This window comes from Nomascus leucogenys, chromosome 21, assembly GCF_006542625.1.
Source record: "Nomascus leucogenys isolate Asia chromosome 21, Asia_NLE_v1, whole genome shotgun sequence".
Taxonomy (NCBI): Eukaryota; Metazoa; Chordata; class Mammalia; order Primates; family Hylobatidae; genus Nomascus; species Nomascus leucogenys.
Window position 1 is genome coordinate 23,211,068 of NC_044401.1, and position 22,759 is coordinate 23,233,826.

Here is a 22,759-nt window from a genome sequence, read left to right on the forward strand (position 1 = left end):
TAAAGTAACCTAGAAACAATAAACAATTTAAGTTTATATGACTTCCTTGTATACTTTCATAGTCCTGCTATACTTTGCAAATATATTAGTGAAATTTGCAAACTTATACTATTATGGCAATTAGTAAGAATGAAGACAGTCTTATAGTTATAGTTAACAAAATCACAGTTAACAAACTCAGTAAGAAAATATATTTGTCTCTACCTTACATAAGATACCTCAGTCCTGGATCTAACAACAGATCTTACCATAAGAAAGATGTCATATCTTTAAAAAAAAAACTTAAATACACAGTAAACATACTAATTGGCAATATTCATTTATTCTAATTTTATAAACAAAAGCACTTAAATCAAGATTCACCACACTACTACCATCACCCCCAATTATTTTCCCTGGGGACAAAGACAACCCTTAACTGGAATCTACAATTACTGATTACTGAGGGTATTCGCTATACCTGTCAATCCTCAAGGCTCTTTTGTATGCTATTAATAATAGAGTTTTAGTAACATTATTTCAAATATTTCCATATTAATGTCCCCCCAGGGATCTGAGTTACAGTAACAAAATACGTAACTAACTGTCTCACACAAACAAATTTCCTCTGCATTGTGTTGTACAAACAATGTTCAGGTGGTGTACTCTAAAATGAAGACATCATGAAATAACTATCTTTAAAGGACATTAAAGTCTTGACTACACCAATGTAACAACTAATATAAAGATGATTCAACAAGATAAAGTTGGCATAGAATAGGGAGAAGTGAATCCGTCTTGGAAACCACCACCATGAAAGTGAAGCATCGATAGGCAGAATTTTGACAACATTGGAAAAAGGAAGCAGATTGATGCCTAATTATTGCTTTGTAAAATATTTAAACAAGGCTTATGCCTCTTCCATTCAATGCTCAATAATTTTATTTTCCTTCCTCACTAAAAGTTATTAACCTGTTCAAGATACACGGACTAACACTGCAACTAAAAAAAAATGATTCCGAGAACAAACACTGGAAGAAAAAGTACAGGCCTGACTTACTCTTTCTTATAATATATTCTAAGCAAACGGTGGACGTGCAAATATCCATTCAAATATCTATGCTCACCAGATTAAATCTGTTTGATTTTATTGTTTGATTTTAGGGGGAGGTGAGAGAGGTGGCTGTTTGCCATATATTACTCGTTTTTTCCCACTAGGCCTTGGCATAGTGCCTGATTTCACAAAGAAAGCACAAAACCACAAGCGATATAAATCTTAGAAGAGTCCAGTTACGAACTAACTAGTCATTTTTTCAAGGAATTTCTAGTTGAGTTAATCGAGTGAGCACTCAAATGGTTATCTGCAGAACTGAACTGACTGCAGTTAAATCTTTCAATGAAAATGGACATTGCTCTCTCCACTTCAGCCATCTTAATCTCCTTGCAGTACACTAGGCCACCAAAGCTCACCTCTGTATCTGACAAATGTGGCTCTGCCAGGAACTCCCTCATATCTCCCAGACTGCTTAACTCCTGTTAGTCCTTGCAACATTCCAAAGAGGTGCCACCTCCTCCAGGTGACACACCTCTTCCCAAAGGTGAATTGTTTCTTCTGTGTGCCCAGAGGGCCCTGGAGAATGCTTCTCACATCATATAATCATGTGACTCAGCTGCTCTCCCCGAGTCTTTAAGCAACCTGAAGTAAGGAACCATATCTCACTAGTATTTCTATTCCCTGTGCACACCACAGTATTGGCTCAAAAGCAGACACAAATATTGTTAAATATAGGTTTGCCTACAGTTTTGCAGACAGTATTGATTCACATAAAATACGTGCAGACACCTTTATAACTTGAGTTTTTCTGTAGGCTATATTTAATTTCTCTGAATGCTATAGACCACTGTCAAGAGTTTAATAACAATCCAAGTCATCATGATAGTGTTCATCTCAATTTATACTTTTTATGTATATAAATGAAATCTCCATAACTTGAAAACTACATATATCCATTACTGTCACATGAGTAACTGTATTGTATCACATATTATGAAGGAAATCTGAAGAATACATGTGAGGAGAATTCTGTCCTTATCTGAGATGTCCTTATCACTAATTAACCCCTCCTCTATACTACACAGAACTTCTTACAAAATATTTTATTATATTGGAAGACCCTTCTCATCTTAGTATTAATATTTTCTAAGCAGAAAAATACCTTCCCTTCCTATTCCAATCCTCCCTTATTTCCCCTAACACACACACATATGCATGCACACACATGTCTATACTAAGTAGTACCAATCTACACTAGAAAAAGATATATCTGGAAATCAATAAGGAATCTCTAAGATTCCTGAATAGTATTCTTCTAATTAGGAACAGTGTGTACTAATTAGGAGTATTCTGTAATATTATGCTGCTATTATCATTATGAGACAGAGTCTTGCTCTGTCACCCAGGCTGGAGTGCAGTGGCATGATCTCAGCTCACTGCAACCTCTGCCCTCCAGGTTCAAGTGATTCTCCTGCCTCAGCCTCCTGGGAAGCTGGGATTACAGCTGCCCACCATCACATCTGGTTAATTTTTGTATTTTTAGTAGGGACAGGGTTTCACCATGTTGGCCAGTCTGGTCTCGAACTCCTGACCTCAAGTGATCCACCCACCTCAGCCTCCCAAAGTGCTGGGATTACAGGTGTGAACCACAGTGCCCAGCCAATACTATACTATTATATACTACTAGGAGTATTACAGTAGGAGTAGTAGTATACTATTATAGTATAGCATATAGTATAGTATTATAGTATAGTGTATAGTATACTAAGAGGAGAATACTATTCCTATTAGCATATTTTAATAGCAATAGTATAATCCTATAAAAAATATATACAGTACATCATGTAACATTTTATATGTTCATTTATTATTATTTTTTGAGACTGAATCTCACTCTGTCACCCAGGCTGGAGTGCAGTGGGGCAATCTTGATTAACTGCAACCTCTATGTCCTGGGTTCAAAGATTCTTGTGCCTCAGTCTCCAGAGAAGTTGGGATTACAGACTTGCACCACCACGCCCGGCTAATTTTTGTATTTTCAGTAGAGATAGGGTTTCACCATGTTGGCCAGGATGGTCTCGAACTCCCAATCTTAGGTCATCTGCCCGCCTCAGCCTCCCAAAGTGCTGGGATTACAGGCGTGAGCCACCACGCCCAGCCCATGTAACATTTTATAAACTAGATTACCTCTGGTTAATATTTTTAATTGCCATTCACTCTATATGCATAAATTCAAAAGATTATCAATACGATAATGAAGATTAATAACAGCACAAAAATTAGCAATGATTTGTAAACATTGCCAGGCCATAGCACAGGTTTACTATATGACAAATAAAATCAAATAAAAGGGGGGTGGAGCCAAGATGGCCGAATAGGAACAGCTCCAGTCTATAGCTCCCAGCGTGAGCGACACAGAAGATGGGTGATTTCTGCATTTCCGTTTGAGGGACCTGGTTCATCTCACTAGGGAGTGCCAAACAGTGGGTGCAGGACAGTCTGTGCAGCGCACTGTGCGTGAGCCGAAGCAGGGCGAGGCATTGCCTCACTCGGGAAGCGCAAGGGGTCAGGGAGTTCCCTTTTCTAGTCAAAGAAAGGGGTAACAGATGGCACCTGGAAAATCGGGTCCGTCCCATCCTAATACTGCGCTTTTCCAACGGGCTTGGAAAACGGCACACCAGGAGATTGTGTCCCGCACCTGGCTCAGAGGGTCCTATGCCCACGGAGTCTCGCTGATTGCTGGCACAGCAGTCTGAGATCAAATTGCAAGGCGGCAGCGAGGCTGGGGGAGGGGCACCCGCCATTGCCCAGGCTTGCTTAGGTAAACAAAGCAGCCAGGAAGCTTGAACTGGGTGGAGCCCACCACAGCTCAAGGAGGCCTGCCTGCCTCTGTAGGTTCCACCTCTGGGGGCAGGGCACAGACAAACAAAAATTCAGCAGGAACTTCTGCAGACTTAAAGGTCCCTGTCTGACAGCTTTGAAGAGAGTAGTGGTTCTCCCAGCACGCAGCTGGAGATCTGAGAACGGACAGACTGCCTCCTAAAGTGGGTCCCTGACCCCCAAGCAGCCTAACTGGGAGGCACCCCCTAGTAGGGACAGACTGACAGCTCACTCGGCCAGGTACTCCTCTGAGACAAAACTTCCAGAGGAACTATCAGACAGCTGTGGTCTCACGAAAATCCACTGTTCTGCAGCCACCGCTGCTGACACCCAGCCAAACAGCATCTGGAGTGGACCTCTAGCAAACTCCAACAGACCTGCAGCTGAGGGTCCTGTCTGGTAGAAGGAAAACTAACAAACAGAAAGGACATCCACACCAAAAACCCATCTGTACATCACCATCATCAAAGACCAAAAGTAGATAAAACCACAGAGATGGGGAAAAAACAGAGCAGAAAAACTGGAAACTCTAAAAAGCAGAGCACCTCTCCTCCTCCAAAGGAACGCAGTTCCTCACCAGCAACGGAACAAAGCTGGACGGAGAATGACTGACGAGTTGAGAGAAGAAGGCTTCAGACGATCAAACTCCTCCGAGCTATGAGAGGAAATTCAAAACAACAGCAAAGAAGTTAAAAACTTTGAAAAAAAATTAGACGAATGGATAACTAGAATAACCAATGGAGAGAAGGGCTTAAAGGAGCTGATGGAGCTGAAAGCCAAGTTTCAAGAACTACGCAAAGATTGCAGAAGCCTCGGTAGCCAATGCGATCAACTGGAAGAAAGGGTATCAGTGATGGAAGATGAAATGAATGAAATGAAGCGAGAAGGGAAGTTTAGAGAAAAAAGAATAAAAAGAAACGAACAAAGCCTCCAAGAAATTTGGGACTATGTGAAAAGACCAAACCTACGTCTGATTGGTGTACCTGAAAATGACGGGGAGAATGGAACCAAGTTGGAAAACACTCTTCAAGATACTATCCAGGAGAATTTCCCTAATCTAGCAAGGCAGGCCAACATTCAGATTCATGAAATACAGAGAACGCCACAAAGATACTCCTCGAGAAGAGCAACTCCAAGACACATAATTGTCAGATTCATCAAAGTTGAAATGAAGGAAAAAATATTAAGAGCAGCCAGAGAGAAAGGTCGGGTTACCCACAAAGGGAGGCCCATCAGACTAACAGGTGATCTCTCGGCAGAAACTCTACAAGCCAGAAGAGAGTGGGGGCTGATATTCAACATTCTTAAAAAAAGAATTTTCAACCCAGAATTTCATATCCAGCCAAACTAAGCTTTATAAGTGAGGGAGAAATAAAATACTTTACAGACAAGCAAATGCTGAGTGATTTTGTCACCACCAGGCCTGCCCTAAAAGAGCTCCTGAAGGAAGCAATAAACATGGAAAGGAACAACCGGTACCAGCCACTGCAAAAACATGCCAAATTGTAAAGACCATCGAGGCTAGGAAGAAACTGTATCAACTAACGAGCAAAATAACCAATTAACATCATAATGACAGGATCAAATTCACACATAACAATATTAACTTTAAATGTAAATGGGCTAAATGCTCCAATTAAAAGACATAGACTGGCAAACTGGATAAGGAGTCAAGACCCATCAGTGTGCTGTATTCAGGAAACCCATCTCATGTGCAGAGACACACATAGACTCAAAATAAAGGGATGGAGGAAGATCTATCAAGCAAATGGAAAACAAAAAAAGGCAGGGGTTGCAATCCTAGTCTCTGATAAAATAGACTTTAAACCAACAAAGATCAAAAGAGACAAAGAAGGCCATTACATAATGGTAAAGGGATCAATTCAACAAGAAGAGCTAACTATCCTAAATATATATGCACCCAACACAGGAGCACACAGATTCATAAACCAAGTCCTGAGTGACTTACAAAGGGACGTAAACTCCCACACAATAATAATGGGAGATTTTAACACCGCACTGTCAACACTAGACAGATCAATGAGACAGAAAGTTAACAAGGATATCCAGGAATTGAACTCAGCTATGCAAAAAGTGGACCTAATAGACATCTACAGAACTCTCCACCCCAAATCAACAGAATATACATTTTTTTCAGCACCACACCACACCTATTCCAAAATTGACCACATAGTTGGAAGTAAAGCTCTCCTCAGCAAATGTAAAAGAACAGAAATTATAACAAACTGTCTCTCAGACCACAGTGCAATCAAACTAGAACTCAGGATTAAGAAACTCACTCAAAACCGCTCAACTATATGGAAACTGAACAACCTGCTCCTCAATGACTACTGGATACCTAATGAAATGAAGGCAGAAATGAAGATGTTCTTTGAAACCAATGAGAACAAAGACACAACATACCAAAATCTCTGGGACACATTCAAAGCAGTGTGTAGAGGGAAATTTATAGCACTAAATGCCCACAAGAGAAAGCAGGAAAGATCCAAAATTGACATTCTAACATCACAATTAAAAGAACTAGAAAAGCAAGAGCAAACACATTCACAAGCTAGCAGAAGGCTAGAAATAACTAAAATCAGAGCAGAACTGAAGGAAATAGAGACACAAAAAACCCTTCAAAAAATTAATGAATCCAGGAGCTGGTTTTTTGAAAAGATCAACAAAATTGATAGACCGCTAGCAAGACTAATAAAGAAGAAAAGAGAGAAGAATCCAATAGATGCAATAAAAAATGAAAAAGGGGATATCACCACTGATCCCACAGAAATACAATCTACTATCAGAGAATACTACAAACACCTCTATGCAAATAAACTAGAAAATCTAGAAGAAATGGATAAATTCCTTGACAAATACACTCTCTCAAGACTAAACCAGGAAGAAGTTGAATCTCTGAATAGACCAATAACAGACTCTGAAATTGTGGCAATAATCAATAGCTTACCAACCAAAAAGAGTCCAGGACCTGATGGATTCACAGCCGAATTCTACCAGAGGTACAAGGAGGAACTGGTACCATTCCTTCTGAAACTATTCTAATTGATAGAAAAAGAGGGAATCCTCCCTAATACATTTTATGAGGCCAGCATCGTCCTGATACCAAAGCCTGGCAGAGACATAACCAAACAGAGAATTACAGACCAATATCCTTGATGAACATTGATGCAAAAATCCTCAATAAAATACTGGCAAACCGAATCCAGCAGCACATCAAAAAGCTTATCCACCATGATCAAGTGGGCTTCATCCCTGGGATGCAAGGCTGGTTCAACATACACAAATCAATAAATGTAATCCAGCATATAAACAGAACCAATGACAAAAACCACATGATTATCTCAATAGATGCAGAAAAGGCCTTTGACAAAATTCAACAACCATTCATGCTAGAAACTCTCCATAAATTAGGTATTGATGGGACGTATCTCAAAATAATAAGAGCTATCTATGACAAACCCACAGCCAATATCATAGTGAATGGGCAAAAACTGGAAGCATTCCCTTTGAAAACTGGCACAAGACAGGGATGCCCTCTCTCACCACTCCTATTCAACATAGTGCTGGAAGTTCTGGCCAGGGCAATCAGGCAGGAGAAGGAAATAAAGGGTATTCAATTAGGAAAAGAGGAAGTTAAATTGTCCCTGTTTGCAGATGACATGATTGTATATCTAGAAAACCCCACTGTCTCAGCCCAAAATCTCCTTAAGCTGATTAGCAACTTCAGCAAAGTCTCAGGATACAAACTCAATGTACAAAAATCACAAGCATTCTTGTACACCAATCACAGACAAAAAGAGAGCCAAATCATGAGTGAACTCCCATTCACAATTGCTTCAAAGAGAATAAAATACCTAGGAATCCATCTTACAAGGGATGTGAAGGACCTCAAGGAGAACTACAAACCACTGCTCAATGAAATAAAAGAGGATACAAACAAATGGAAGAACATTCCATGTTCATGGGTAGGAAGAATCAATATCGTGAAAATGGCCATACTGCCCAAGGTAATTTATAGATTCAATGCCATCCGCATCAAGCTACCAATGACTTTCTTCACAGAATTGGAAAAAACTACTTTAAAGTTCATATGGAACCAAAAAAGAGCCTGCATTGCCAAGTCAATCCTAAGCCAAAAGAACAAAGCTGGAGGCATCACGCTTCCTGACTTCAAACTATACTACAAGGCTACAGTAACCACAACAGCATGGTACTGGTACCACAACAGAGGCATAGATCAATGGAACAGAACAGAGCCCTCAGAAATAACATTGCATATCTACAACTATCTGATCTTTGACAAACCTGACAAAAACAAGCAATGGGGAAAGGATTCCCTATTTAATAAATGGTGCTGGGAAAACTGGCTAGCCATATGTAGAAAGCTGAAACTGGATCCCTTCCTTACACCTTATACAAAAATTAACTCAAGATGGATTAAAGACTTACATGTTAGACCTAAAACCATAAAAACCCTAGAAGAAGACCTAGGCAATACCATCCAGGACATAGGCGTGGGCAAGGACTTCATGTCTAAAACACCAAAAGCAATGGCAAGAAAAGCCAAAATTGACAAATTGGATCTAATTAAACTAAAGAGCTTCTGCACAGCAAAAGAAACTACCATCAGAGTGAAGAGGCAACCTACAGAATGGGAGAAAATTTTTGCAACCTACTCATCTGACAAAGGGCTAATATCCAGAATCTACAATGAACTCAAACAAATTCACAAGAAAAAAAAAACAACCCCATCAAAAAGTGGGCGAAGGACCTGAACAGACACTTCTCAAAAGAAGACATTTATGCAGCCAAAAAACACATGAAAAAATGCTCATCATCACTGGCCATCAGAGAAATGCAAATCAAAACCACAATGAAATACCATCTCACACCAGTTAAAATGGCCATCATTAAAAAGTCAGGAAACAACAGGTGTTGGAGAGGATGTGGAGAACTAGGAACACTTTTACACTATTGGTGGGACTGTAAACTAGTTCAACCATTGTGGAAGTTGGTGTGGTGATTCCTCAGGGATCTAGAACTAGAAATACCATTTGACCCAGCCATCCCATTACTGGGTATATACCCAAAGGACTATAAATCATGCTGCTATAAAGACACATGCACACGTATGTTTATTGCGGCACTATTCACGATGGCAAAGACTTGGAACCAACCCAAATGTCCAACAACGATAGACTGGATTAAGAAAATGTGGCACATATACACCATGGAATACTATGCAGCCATAAAAAATGATGAGTTCATGTCCTTTGTAGGGACATGGATGAAACTGGAAAACATCATTCTCAGTAAACTATCGCAAGGACAAAAAACCAAACACCGCATGTTCTCACTCATAGGTGGGAATTGAACAATGAGAACTCATGGACACAGGAAGGGGAACATCACACTCTGGGGACTGTTGTGGGGTAGGGGGTGGGGGGAGGGATAGCATTAGGAGATATACCTAATGCTAAATGACGAGTTAATGGGTGCAGCAAACCAACATGGCACATGGATACATATGCAACAAACCTGCACATTGTGCACATGTACCCTAAAACCTAAAGTATAATAATAAAATTTTTAAAAAATCAAATAAAAAATAGAAAAATCTACAGTTGTTACCTTTAAGACACGTTTGAGAGAACCCAATATAGAGTTTCTTTGTGGATGCCTTCTGTTCTGAAGAATCCAGTCACTATTTAACACCTTTTCCCCTTCTTCTAGCACACATTTCTGACCTCGGAAATGTGGTTTCTCATATAAAATCCAGCTAAACAAAGAGAAATGCAATGATGAGTTATATTTAATTTTCTAAGAAACGAGGCATATAAGTCACAGACCATTTTGTCTACTTAAATTTTTTAAGCTGGGATATCTTCCACTATTAGCATATAACCCTATTTTTTGAAACAATGATATGTGCTAATTTAAGTACAGGCGAATAGTAAAGAAAAAACAAAAGTGCATATACCTTGGAAATAAAAATACTTTCTGAACATAGTACCACAATATATTTCTATGTCTATATTTATGTATATATGCTCTTTATAGATGTGGTCTATACGAAACTATACAGTTGCATAAAAAACAATAGTGCAACAATTCCAAATTATACTTCTAATTTTCTTGTTGCTGAATAACACAGGACACATGTCCCATTTTATTATATGAAGACGAGACTACACCATGTGATTTAAGACATGAATGCTGACCTGGGTAGCCTAAACACTGGACAGATAAATTCTGGCTCCAGCATGTCCATGGATCATGGTCCATAATAAATAGACGGGGTTGCCCCTCATTTTTAGACCATACAAAGATTCCTTCACTTCTTGAGCAAGTCAGCTATACAAACAACTTTAACTATGTGGCCTTCACATTCCTCAGCATCCCACAAATTCTGAACTCATTTTCAAAGCTATGCTTCATTCAACTGAAACATTCACCCAAACTTGCCAAATCTATCCTGCTAATAATGTAGTTACAGAATGGTACTGATTGTATAGATTAGGTCTTGCGACTTACTGGCTTAAGCACTAAAAACATTGTATTTTATGCCATCGTAAATAAAGAGAACTAAGTTATAACACACTAATAATAATGTTTCAAAATCTTCTGTCAAAAAGTAGAGGAAGGAGAATATGACTTCAATAAAAAATAGAAAAAAAAGCATTAACAGCAAGAAGACACATTTAATTTAAGAAAATATGCTATAAAATTTTAAGAGACTTCTTACCAGCCCCTTACAACTTTTATTAGAACTCCATTTGGAAAAGACCATGACGTAGCATCAGGAATATTACAGTAGACTTCTTGTTTATATTTACTTTCATGGAGATCATAGATAACCATCTGCAACACAGTAAATAGCAGTAAGTAGTTACAATAACTAATTTTTAGAATGTATTTTAAATTCTAAAATGTCCTAGAACATAGAAATAAATATCCTAAATATACAAAAGTAAATGTTACTTTAGCTGTTAAATCCTTGAATAAAATCATTTTCTAAGTCACTTATATTAAATTCCTCAAGCCTGAAAGTTACGTAATATTTAACCTTTATCTTAGTTTGAGAAAGTTATCCTTACCTTCCCAGGTCTTGGGTTACATCTCAGAGTTTGTTTGTCAACATTCTGAAATAATAAAAGTGGAAAAGTAAGCTTTAAGTAACATCGGTGAAAAGATGCATAATTCATTTTCTTAGCAGTCATGTATCCAATTTATCACATATTTAGTTAGTGATCATTATGAGCGAGGTGCTTCTCTAGATACAAGTGATATAAATACAAATATATAGGAAATTAACACATTGTCTCTTGCCCTCAAGAAGTACATAGCTTAGAATGGGTAAACAGATGATCATATTTGCATAGCTCTTCTAAGCCGGGGGACTAAGTTACATTCACAGGTAAAATACAAGGAAAACACTAGGTTATGGAAATGGCACCAGCATGGAGGTGAGGACATACAGAAGTTCAAAGAGGCTTTTCTGAGGAAGTGGTATTGAGGGATCTTGAAAAACAATATTTCAATGAGTGGAAAATGTGGCAGGTTGTGATGGGATAGTGAATAAAGAAATTCTAGGAAGAGAACCATCCTGGGGAAAAGTGTACTGGTAGGAAACACAGAGTGTGCACCCAGAGTGTGGGGAGACAAGGTTGGCAAAACAGAACTTGGGGGCCTTATAATGCAGAGTTAAGAGGTGCCACTTGATTTGGTAGGCAGTGGAGAACCATGAAAGAAATATTTCTTCAAATCCTATCATTTCTTTTAAAATGATTTTGCTTTGCAAGGTTTTGGTTGGTCTTTGAGTATTACTATTTGCCATGAAGATTGTTTGAGGTAAAGGTACAGGCCTTGGACATCCTGTGTCTTTATCTTGAAAGTACCATGATCTTGGAAATGCCAGAAAGGAAAGTCCCATATTTAATAAGCATTCTACATTAAATATTTAAATATTTCTAAATCAAAGAAAACTGTAATTGAATTTAAAACATTTTCCAGCTATAATGCTTTCAGTTCTTTTGTTTGATTTAGGTTGCTCACTGCCCCGCACTGCATGAACAACAACATGAGTTGTTGTAGTGAGAGGCTGCTGTCAAACACTTAAAAATTTTACTTAACAGAAAGATTTTTCATGAAACTAATAAGCTAAATGCAAAGTGACAATTTTCCCACATACAGTACCTTGAGAAATTTGGAATGTTGTCACTTAATTTAGTTTGAAAAATATTAGCAAAAGACTTCAAAATAACCTTGCTTCAGTATTATGCTTTTTAAATTCTGACCAAGCAATTTTTTTTCTAAGTAGTCCAGCTAAAATACATGAGTTACAATATATTTCAACCAAAGAATAAATCTGATGTTTTTATGAAACAAACTTTATACAACTTCTACAACCTCAAAACATTGATTTTCTTTTTTGTTTTGTTTGTTTGAGATGGAGTCTCACTCTGTCGCCCAGACTGGAGTGCATTGGTGCAATCTTGGCTCACGGCAACCTCTGCCTCCCGGGTTCAAGCCATTCTCTGCCTCAGCCTCCCCAGTAGCTAGGATTACAGGCGCCCGCCACCATGCCCGGCTAATTTTTTTTTTATTTTTAGTAGAGACAAGGTTTCACCATCTTGGCCAGGCTGGTCTTGAACTCCTGACCTCATGATCCACTTGCCTTGGCCTCCCAAAGTGCCAGGATTACAGGCGTGAGCCACCATGCTTGGCCAAAACATTGACTTTTCTTAATAAGGCTTTAGATAATTTCATGACCCAAAGCTTTAATAATTATTATTAATATAATAAACAAAATAACTTACCTCTATAAATGGGCTCAATCTGCCTGGGTTGTCTTGAACACAGAAATACTTTGACACTGGTTCCTGAAAAATTCCACCAAATCTGGCTCCTTTTTCTGAGGAATGACTTTGGGAAGTCTGCAGATACTGATGATACACACTCTTTAAAGAAGAATGTAGTTTGGAAGTAAGGTCAGATTTCTGGAGAAATGAGGTCTTTTCTGGCCACAGACCAACTTGCAGATTGGAGGTAGTAGGTTCATTTGGCATCACATATGAATTCTTAGAAATTCCAATGCTTTCCTGGTCATCAGGGTAAAATGTGATGGAAGGATCTGGCAACTGGAAGGTAACATGCTCTCCGCTTCCAGCTCTCAGATCTCCTTTATGCAATACTGCTGCCTCCTCCTCTTCTTCCTCATCAGCTGCCTCTCTGTCATCTTCATCAAAATTCATCTTTAAACGCTCTGACACTGACTGGAGAAGGGATAAAACAGAAGAGGACTGGTTTTCACTCCCTCTTGATTTCCTGGGGCCATGGTGACCAGGTGAAACCTCACTGGATAGAATGTCCTCCTGTGAGCTGTCATCCTCATAAATGGGAGACAACGCTAAAGGATAAATTTTGTACCTTTTGGCCTCCACTGATAAGAACATTTCTGAACTATCACTATCAAATGTTTCACCTAATTTAGTACCTTTTTCAAAGTGATGGACAAGGTCAGTTCTACTCTCAGACCTTTCACATGCCAGAACAGGCATGCTGTCAGGGGACGTATCACGAAACAAGACAGACCGTGTTTGTCTTGCTTCTGCGGAAGCATACTTGTCCTCCTCTTGAAGGGGCTCTTCATATAATATAGTAAAGGAAGAATTTTCTTGTTCATCTTGAGAAACAAAAGCTAAATTATATCCTTTTTCACCACTATAATCTGTCTCTCTCCTCTTGTCATATATTGCAGTAAGAGACATTCTTTTCTCTAGTCTTACTGTGGTATCCCCAGGTTGAAAATCTGGCATTGCCGGGGCTGGGTAGCCCTCATAATCCTTACTTAATGTAGGGGATTCATATCCCCTGAAATGTGTAGGAAGTCTATTTTCATGTGCTATCAAGCCTTCCTTTAGTTCAGTAGGCTCTTCCTTTGTTTCTTCAACACTCCCTTCAGCATACTCTTGTGGTGTTTTACTTTCAAATGCAGGAGGCATGGCCTCCACTTGTTTAATGGTCAATCCTAGTCCTGTTCCATGTATTTTCTCAATGTCTACCACTGTGGGTAACCCTTTGTGTTTCCCAATATTCTCACCACAATCTTCTGGGGATATTTTTTCCATTTCTATCACAGAGGGTATGGACACAGTTGCTCCAATAGTCTCTTTAACGTCTCTCTTGCATGCTTTTTCCATTTCTAAGGGGGCAGGTGCTGCCTCGTGTGCTTCCTTCACTTTTAACACACACGGTACTATTTCAGTATTCTTAATGACCCCTTCAGCAGTCTTTTGGTAAGTAGCTTCCATTTTCAACATAGACCCCTCAGTGTTCCTGGTAAAACCTTCGGCATTTTTTTGGTAAGTACTTACTACCTCTAATGCAATGGGCATCACCTCAGTTTTGCCACTATCTCTTTCAGTATCCTTTGGGTAAGTATTTTCCATTTCTAACCTCACAGGCATCACTTCAGCCTTTCCAATATCCCCTTCAGCATCCTTTTGGTAAGCATTTTCCACGGCTAATGTAATAGGTATCATTTCAGCCTTTTCACTAATCCCTTCACCATCTTTTCGGTAGATATTTTCCTCTTCTGACAAGAGTATCGCCCCAGTCTTGCCAATATCCCCTTCAGCATGCGTTTGGTAAATATTTTCCCTGTCTATTGTAACAGGTGTCATCTCAGTCTTTACAATATCCCCTTCAGCATCCTTTTGGTGGATATTTTTCACTTCTGGCATAATAGGTATCACCTCAATTTTGCCAATATCCCCTTCAGTATCCTTCGTCTTGTACGCTTTTTCCATTCCTAAAATGACAGGTGATCTCTCAGTTTTTTCAATACAGCTCTCGGCATCCATTTGGTATACTTCTCCCGTTTTAAAAACATTAGCTTTTGGCTCAGTTTTCATGACATTCAATTCAGCATCCATTTTATGTATTTTTCCCATTTCTATCATAGGAGGAACTGCCTCATATTTCAGAATATTCAATTCAGCATCCTTTTTGTTTGTTTTCCCCGTTTCTAACATGGAAGGTGTAAGTTCAATTTTCCCTGTATTTATTTCATTATCCTTCTTGTATACCTTCCCTACTTCTGACATTGCAAGAGGTGTGTTTTTACTGTGTCCTGGCAAGTTTTTTTCAGATATACATACAACGCTATCAGACAAACTGCTTTTAGATGTACCAGGTGCATGGATGTCATCATTCACAAGTAGAGGCCATTTGAAATTTAATACAAGAGTTCTTCTATCCTCTGTCTCAGTTTTGTTATTATCCACATTCTCCATTTCCATTGTCTCATTACAGTCCTCACTGCAAAATAAACGTGTTTTTACCCTATCATCTAACCGTTTATGTGACATGTCTTCAGCTAGTAAAACCGTATCTGATTCCTGCAAATTTATACTATCAGACAGTCCAGATCCATTTCCAGAAAATGGGGATTTTTGGTAGAGAACAATTTCTCCTCCCTTAATTGACTCTGTGCCACTAGCTAAGTTACTTACGGAGAAGAATTTACTTAATACTTTATTTTCACTAATTTGTGTGCTTTGATTTACTGGCTGTTCTGAAACCAAGAACTCTCTAACTACATCATGTGGCTTAACACTATCGTTGTTCAGAATTTTTGAAGTATTAGCCTGAAGTTCAGAATCCTCAGTATCTTCAAAAGCATCATTTCTCAATTTTTCTTGGGCTACATAAATAATCTCATTGACTAATTCCCTAGCTTTATCTTCTAACAAACAAGACACATTCATACTATCAGGATCAACAAGAAGACTCTTCTCACCAACTGTTGGTGAAACACAGGGCTTCTCTTCGACTTCTGACATGTTTTCCGTTCCCTGCTCTTCCAAACCCTCTGTCTGTTGTATTTCTGTTAGTGTCACTTCCGATGGGTTTTTCTCAGAGATGTCTTTTTTCAGGGTACCCAGATTCATTATACCTTCTATGGATATATGCTCCTGGCAGGTACTCACTGTGTGTTTGAATTTTAGTTCTTCCCTGACAGAATTAAAAATCTCACCAATCAATGTATCGGCTTTTTTGAGTAAACTACTTTCGAGGTCCAAAAGTCGGTCATGTGCTCTTCTCCTGGCTTCTATGTGCTCAGCAGAGGCTTCAGAACACTGTTGGCCTGAGCTGTTAACTGACGCTACGGGCCCAGCAACTGCTCCAGTCTCTGCTTCCATAGGATTGTCAAATTGGGCAGCAGCTGGGAAATCAGTGGAGATCTTCCCAGTATAAATCCCAAAATGTTCCTGAAATGGGGTTACTTCTGTCCCAATTGAGATAGACGTTTCAAATTCCAAATACGAGGTGTTAGGGTATAACAGGTTAGTTACAGAGGTACCTTCATGTGTGAGATCTTTGGTAACTTGTATAGAATCCAAATTATTTTGGGGCTTATGTGAATTTATCATCATGCTAACTTCTTCAGGGTAACTAGAGGAAGATGACACACTATCAATACCACCACTTAAAAAATGGATGTTCTCTTTCTTTCTGTAAGATGAGGATTTCTTTTCTGATTTCAGCACAGAAGGTACATTAAGGAAGCTTGAGTCTTCAGATGCAGAATTTTTTTTTTCCAAACCGGAAACAGAATCCAGAAAAGGTGAATTTACTTTTGTGCTGCCAGTTTCTTGGAATTTAGGGGAAATATTAGTTAAGCTGAGTTCTGCCATTTCTGAGTGACCAGAAATCTTTTTAGTCCTACAAATATCCAAAGATTGATGAATCATACAAGCGTTAGCTTCACAATTCTGCGCCATTTGCCTACTGATTTTTTCATCATGAATAGGTGGTAAAATCCCAGATATAATACTTTTAAGAAGAGCAGGAGGAGAGCCTAAGGCATCTACCTCTGGTTCTGGTTTATCCTCATATTTGGAGGCAGCAGGAGAAAGCTCAGCTTGGCAATTCTCTTTAAGGCCAGCATCTGAACATTTCTCTCCTATCTCATTATGATTAATTGATTGAAAACTTTTGCCCTGTTCAACTACTAGAAAGGTTAATTCTGATAAAATAGGCTTTTCTGGAACATGGGTAATTTTCAATGGAAAAGAAGACATTTTATCCTGAGAAATGCTTCTGGGCTCCACTTGTGAAAGAGATACTTTGGACAAGGATATAGTTTTTCCTCTTCCAGAATATGACTCCACAAGAACATTGTTCTGACCATCAATTTCAGCTTTTGATACAATGTTAGCAGTTTTGGCTTCCAAGGAAAGAGAATCAGACTTCTCTATTATGCTCATATTTGCTTTAGTGTTTGAAGACACTAACTCTACTCTATTAGGATCTTGAGATAAAATGGAACTGCAATCCTTAGAGAGGTTTCCAGAGTCAAAGCTCAATAGCTCCATCCCAGTTAAGTGAGGGCCACTGGCTTCAGAACCTGGAAGAACCTGGCATTTTTCACTATTAGAAAGAACTTCCTTGGATTCAAAAATTGCAGATGTATATTCAAGGCAAAAGGAAGGAGGAGGACTCTTCCTGCCTGCAGCCTCAACATGGTTTTTCACATTTTCTTCTTTACACTTACTAGGCTGATAGGAAATACCAACAATGTTGACATTCCCAGTTTCAATGGGCACAGGAGAACCCTCATTCATTAAATCAGGAATATCCAACTTGCTCAGCATCCCAACTCCAGAAGCAAAGGTAGGAGGTGAAATATTGAAATTTTGTTTTTTACAGTCAAGGCTAAGAGATGTTTTAGCATCAGGTGATACTTTAGCTTGTTGAGGACCCTGAGAGTCAAGAGGAGTTTCTGAAATGTGACTTCTATTAAGTTCAAATTTCAACTCAGATGCATTTTCATTTCCGAAGCGTGCTACAACTGCTGATTCACTGATGTAATTTAAAGAGGCCAGGTCTTTTTTATTCTTTCTAATATGAGGAATTTTATCATGTGACCTAAAATCAAGCTTTTTGGCTTTGGTTTCAAAGTAGTGGTCAGTATCTTTGGGTAATGACTCAATTTTATCTTCTGGAGCTTTTACATGACTTGAAGCTATGGATTCACCAGCTGAGGCACTTTCTGTTTCTTGCCTGATTTCTCTAACAGCCACATTTTTCTGAGAGTCTTGGGCAGACAATCTCTTTCCTTCATTTACAAATTCTGTGTCTGTCACAGCATGTCTCTGAAGAGCAATGACATTGGTGTGAGTGGCAGCTTGCTTTGATGAGTTATCTATGGTTTGCTTGTCAGAACACTCACTCTCTGGCAACTGCAGATCTTCATGCCTAATTGATTTATTTGGACTTGGCAAATTTGTACTTTGCTGTTCAGTAGTGTCACTCCCATCAGATTTACTACAAGAGAAATCAGAAATAGCAGGGCCCTGAGGCTCAACAAGCTCCTCTCTTTGCACCAATGTCCTATTACTCATCACAGTGCTGTTTTCTTTTGTCGTATTTTCTGTTGTAGTTACTCTCTGAAAATCTGGGCTGCAAGGGACTTTGCGACGGTTACTTCCTGTGAACAATGCTGAACATACCAAATTTCTGTTAGTCTGAGAAACCGGTTCACAACTTAAATGGTGCTGTGAGTCAGATTCTCCATTGTAGCTGGAGTTAGTCACAGAAGAAGGGGATGACCGATTTCTCTCAATACTCCCCCAAGCATTTTTATTTAAAAGATTATTGGAAGAGGCAATATTCTGCAGTTCTGGGTTATTTGCCAAAGAATTTTCTTTGTTGAAACTTGTTTTGCTACAATCAGAGTCTTCTAATGGGCCTTCAAGTAGATTTCCTTTCATAGATGAGTCTGTACTAGCTGATAGCAACAGTGGCAGTATCCCAGCCTCAATCTCACTTCCAGGGTCAATGTGTCTGTTTGTACTAGAGTCAGAACTTTCATTTTCTCTGTCCAAGGTATTCACAGTTGCCAAGCCTGTCTGTTGCTTTAAATATTTCCTAATGTGTCTTGGGCCTCGATATGTTGCATATGTTACTGAAGGCTTCTCTGGTTTACCACCGATTTGTCTGTAAAAAGAAAGCATGAGAGTATCAGGAAATATAATTAATAATACTTAATACTAATCCCAGCAACTGTGGTAAAAGTACATCTTTTAAAAACCACTTCCCTTAATATGTACCAATTTGGGGAGTAAATCCTAGAATGCTTTAAATTTATCTTTATTGAAAATAACAAAAATTTAACAAGCAGCACCTGAATGTCAATGCAGCATGAAGAATGTTTGACCTCCTTAGAATTACTCCTTCTTACCTGATTACATACATACCTCTGACTGTGGTTAACAGAATATGAGTCCAAGCCTTGGGTCCTAGTTCTAATCTCAAAGGAATGTCTGACTCTAAGTAATCAGATTGACTTTGGGCCTCATATTACTACAAGTTTAGGGATACATCACTGATTTCTCCACCACATTAAAGCATCATAATGACCTTCTATTCCTTTACTCTTAGATGTGAATTTGAACAGCAACGTTTAGCACATACGTTGGAAATGTTTTAAACAAAAACAGATGGCAAGATGTCTAGCCCACAGTAAGCACTCAGTATGTATTTGTTAACTCAATAAATGACAATTAACTCAATAAATGACAAAACTGCATTAAAATTCTCTGTGTTCAGTTCTTCAAATATTCATTTAGTATAGTGAGTATTAAACTGCTTGGGGAAATGCAAAAATCAAAAAAGATGTCTAGAGTAAGTATAGAAAACTAACCCCAGTATAAAGATCCTGATGCTCTCAGCACCCAATTTCCTTTGGAGAATCTACCCCTACGAGATCTCACAGCATGCCATACTATCTTGTAGCCAATTATACATGTCATTCTCTGCCCTTTAATGCCAGCATCAGAAGGAAACTCTAATGCCCTCTAAGACTCAGCACACAAATAATTTCCACTGCAAACCTATCCCTCTACTACTAGGATGGACAGTTAGTCTTTGATCTCTGGGTGCACAGGGCACAACATTTGTCACATTAAATCACAAAGATCTATGCACTTATTTATTTTCCCCACTAGCCTGGTGGCTATTTGAGGGAAGGTACTGTGTCCTAATCATCTTTCTGTTTTTAAGTGCCCCACACAAGATTTGGCAAATTGTATATGCTTAATACCTTCTCATGAATTAATGAATAAGTAAAGCAATGATACTTACTGCTAAGTAATCTATTTCCAAAGAATGTCTTAATTCTTATATGTGATAATCAAAATGTTTTAAATTTTGAACTCTAATTACCTTTCAATTTCTTGACTATAAAAAATAGCATGCACTCATATGTTCATCACAGCAATATCCACAATAGCAAAAACATGAAATCAACCTAGATGTCCATCAATGGTGGATTGGATAAAGAAAATGTGGTACATATATGCCATTGAATACTATGCAGCAATAAAAAAGAAGAAAATCGTGTCCTTTCCAACAACATGAATGTAGTGGAGGCCATTATCCTAAGTGAATTAACACAGGAAAACCAAATACTACATGTTCTCACATATAAGTGGAAGGTAAACGTTGAGTACACATGGACCCAAAGAAGGGAACAATAAACACTGGGGCCTAATTGAGTGGGGAGGATGGGAAGAGGGTGAGGACTAAAATACTACCTGTCAGGTACTATGTCCATTACCTGGGTGGCGAAATAATCTGTACACCAAACCCTCACAACAAGCAATTTATCTCCATGTAACAAACCTGCATATGCACCCCAACTCTAAAATAAAAGTTGAAATTATTTTTTAAAAAAACAGTATGGTAGAAAAATCTGATATGTGTTCTACTTGATATTTTTCTGATTAAACATATGATTAACCAAACCAAACCATTCATGTGAAATACACATGAATGATTTAGAAATTCAGTTATCAGTACTCCAATACCTAAAAAATACATTTTATTGCCAACTTTAAAGCAGTTACATTAAGAATTCTAGATTTGTCTAATTGATAAAAGAAAAAGTATATTTCTTTTGACATGTAAAAACTTCACCAACTATGTCTCTTAAATACTTCTTAAATTTTAACTGAAATAATTTATTTCAACCTATATATCTCCTGGCCCCTTAAAATACTAATGCACCAGTATTGTAAAAAATTGTTAGTTATATTCATTTATTTTTACTGTCCATTATAAAGCACTAAAGGAGATGCATAAAGAAAAGCTTTGTGTTGCAAAAATGGTTTTAGTTGCTGCATGAATTTCAGGCTAGATCAAGGACTGTTATGAAACAAAGTCAAAACTTGGATAAGATACCATTATTTGACATTTGGGTCTTTCCTTTTTGGTATTTTTTAAAAATCTAATCCTTATGAAGACAGAGCCCAATGTATTGTTTTTATTAAACTCTCTATGTAAGCCTCTTGCACAGAGCCAACTATGACATAAATATCTAATAAAAATGCGATGGCAACTTCTATGTGTAAGAAAACTAAATAAAAAATTCTATTCTTACATATGAATCTTCCTACTGTTACATGCAATGTGGAAAAAAAAGTTTTGTACCAAACATTTTCTGTTTCATAATGTAGTGATACTTCATAACAATTTTAGTAATGTATCATGTTTTATTCAAAGTAAGCTACATGATAATAGGATTAAACATTTAATTTGTAACTACCAACAAAACCCCAAAAGTTGAATGAATGAATGAATGAATGGCGAATATAAAAATAAAATAAAACAATGAAAGAAAAAAGTTGGATAAGGCAACCAGTCCATGAAAATATGCAAGAAGAAAAAAATAGGTAAAGTAATGCTATTTGTAAAATGCCATATCAAAATATGTAAGTTATTCAGAAAATACAAAAGCCTTTCAGAACAACATATGAAGATACAGAGTCTAAATAAATGACAGGTTTTTTTTTCAAAGTTTTAACATTTCATACCTAAAACCTACTGTCAACAGGCTACAGTGTTTCTTTTTGCAAAAGATCACAAAAATAATTCTGAAGAAATCAATACCAAGAAATGTTCGTGGTCAGTGGAAATAAGAGAAAAGGATGAGAAATTTATTCTAGTATAGTAAATTTAGGTCCTCTTACTACCAACTCTCTCTTAATCAAACCTCAAAGCATTTTATCCTGCATCAATGCAACTTTTGATCCAAAAGGACTTCTAATAGACCACAGAAAAAGTCCATTAAATTTCAACTCACTGCAATAATATCTTTTGGTATTGGGGTCCTTTGCAGAGTAGGTGGTGGGAATCATTGTTTTATATTTTTTAGGGCTTTCTGAGTACTTTCAAGAAGCTGGTTAAGTTAATTTATATTAAGTTACATGCGCTGGTTTAAATTTCTAACTAATATGCTGCACTGGAGGTAGAAATATTATATACTTGTAATTAAAACATACATTCTTTAGACTAAACAATTATACTATATTTAAAGAATAGGAAGTCAAAGTTACAAGTTCAGCTTCATATATTATAGTCAGTCCCTTCAGGCACTAATGAGCTACACTCCCTCTGCCTTTTTTTAAACTCCCCACTTTTAAAAGGTTAAGTCATGTCAACATTATGTTTTAGATCATTCTTTCATGGAGTATAGTTGAGTCCACATAATAATTTTTTTTTTTTTTTTGAGATGGAGTCTCGCTCTTTCGCCCAGGCGGGACTACAGTGGTGCTACCTCAGCTCACTGCAAGCTCCGCCTCCTGGGTTCACGCCATTCTCCTGCCTCAGCCTCCCGAGTAGCTGGGACTACAGGCGCTCGCCACTGCACCCATCTGAATTTTTTTGTATTTTTAGTACAGACGGGGTTTCACCATGTTAGCCAGGATGGTCTCCATCTCCTGACCTCGTGATCCGCCCGCCTCAGCCTCCCAAAGT

The 22,759-nt window shown here is 38.1% G+C and overlaps 1 protein-coding gene across 1 annotated transcript in view; it reads right to left on the minus strand.

Annotated features, from left to right (window-relative positions):
* CRYBG3 (crystallin beta-gamma domain containing 3) overlaps positions 1–22,759 on the minus strand; it is a 137,141-nt gene that overhangs the window by 59,032 nt on the left and 55,350 nt on the right. The window contains exons 4-7 of the mRNA XM_030801803.1: positions 12,754–18,940; positions 11,032–11,076; positions 10,680–10,795; positions 9,566–9,713 (exon numbers count right to left, since the gene is read on the minus strand). Of these exons, the coding sequence (XP_030657663.1) occupies positions 9,566–9,713; positions 10,680–10,795; positions 11,032–11,076; positions 12,754–18,940 (6,496 nt within the window). The remainder of the gene's footprint in view (positions 1–9,565; positions 9,714–10,679; positions 10,796–11,031; positions 11,077–12,753; positions 18,941–22,759) is intronic.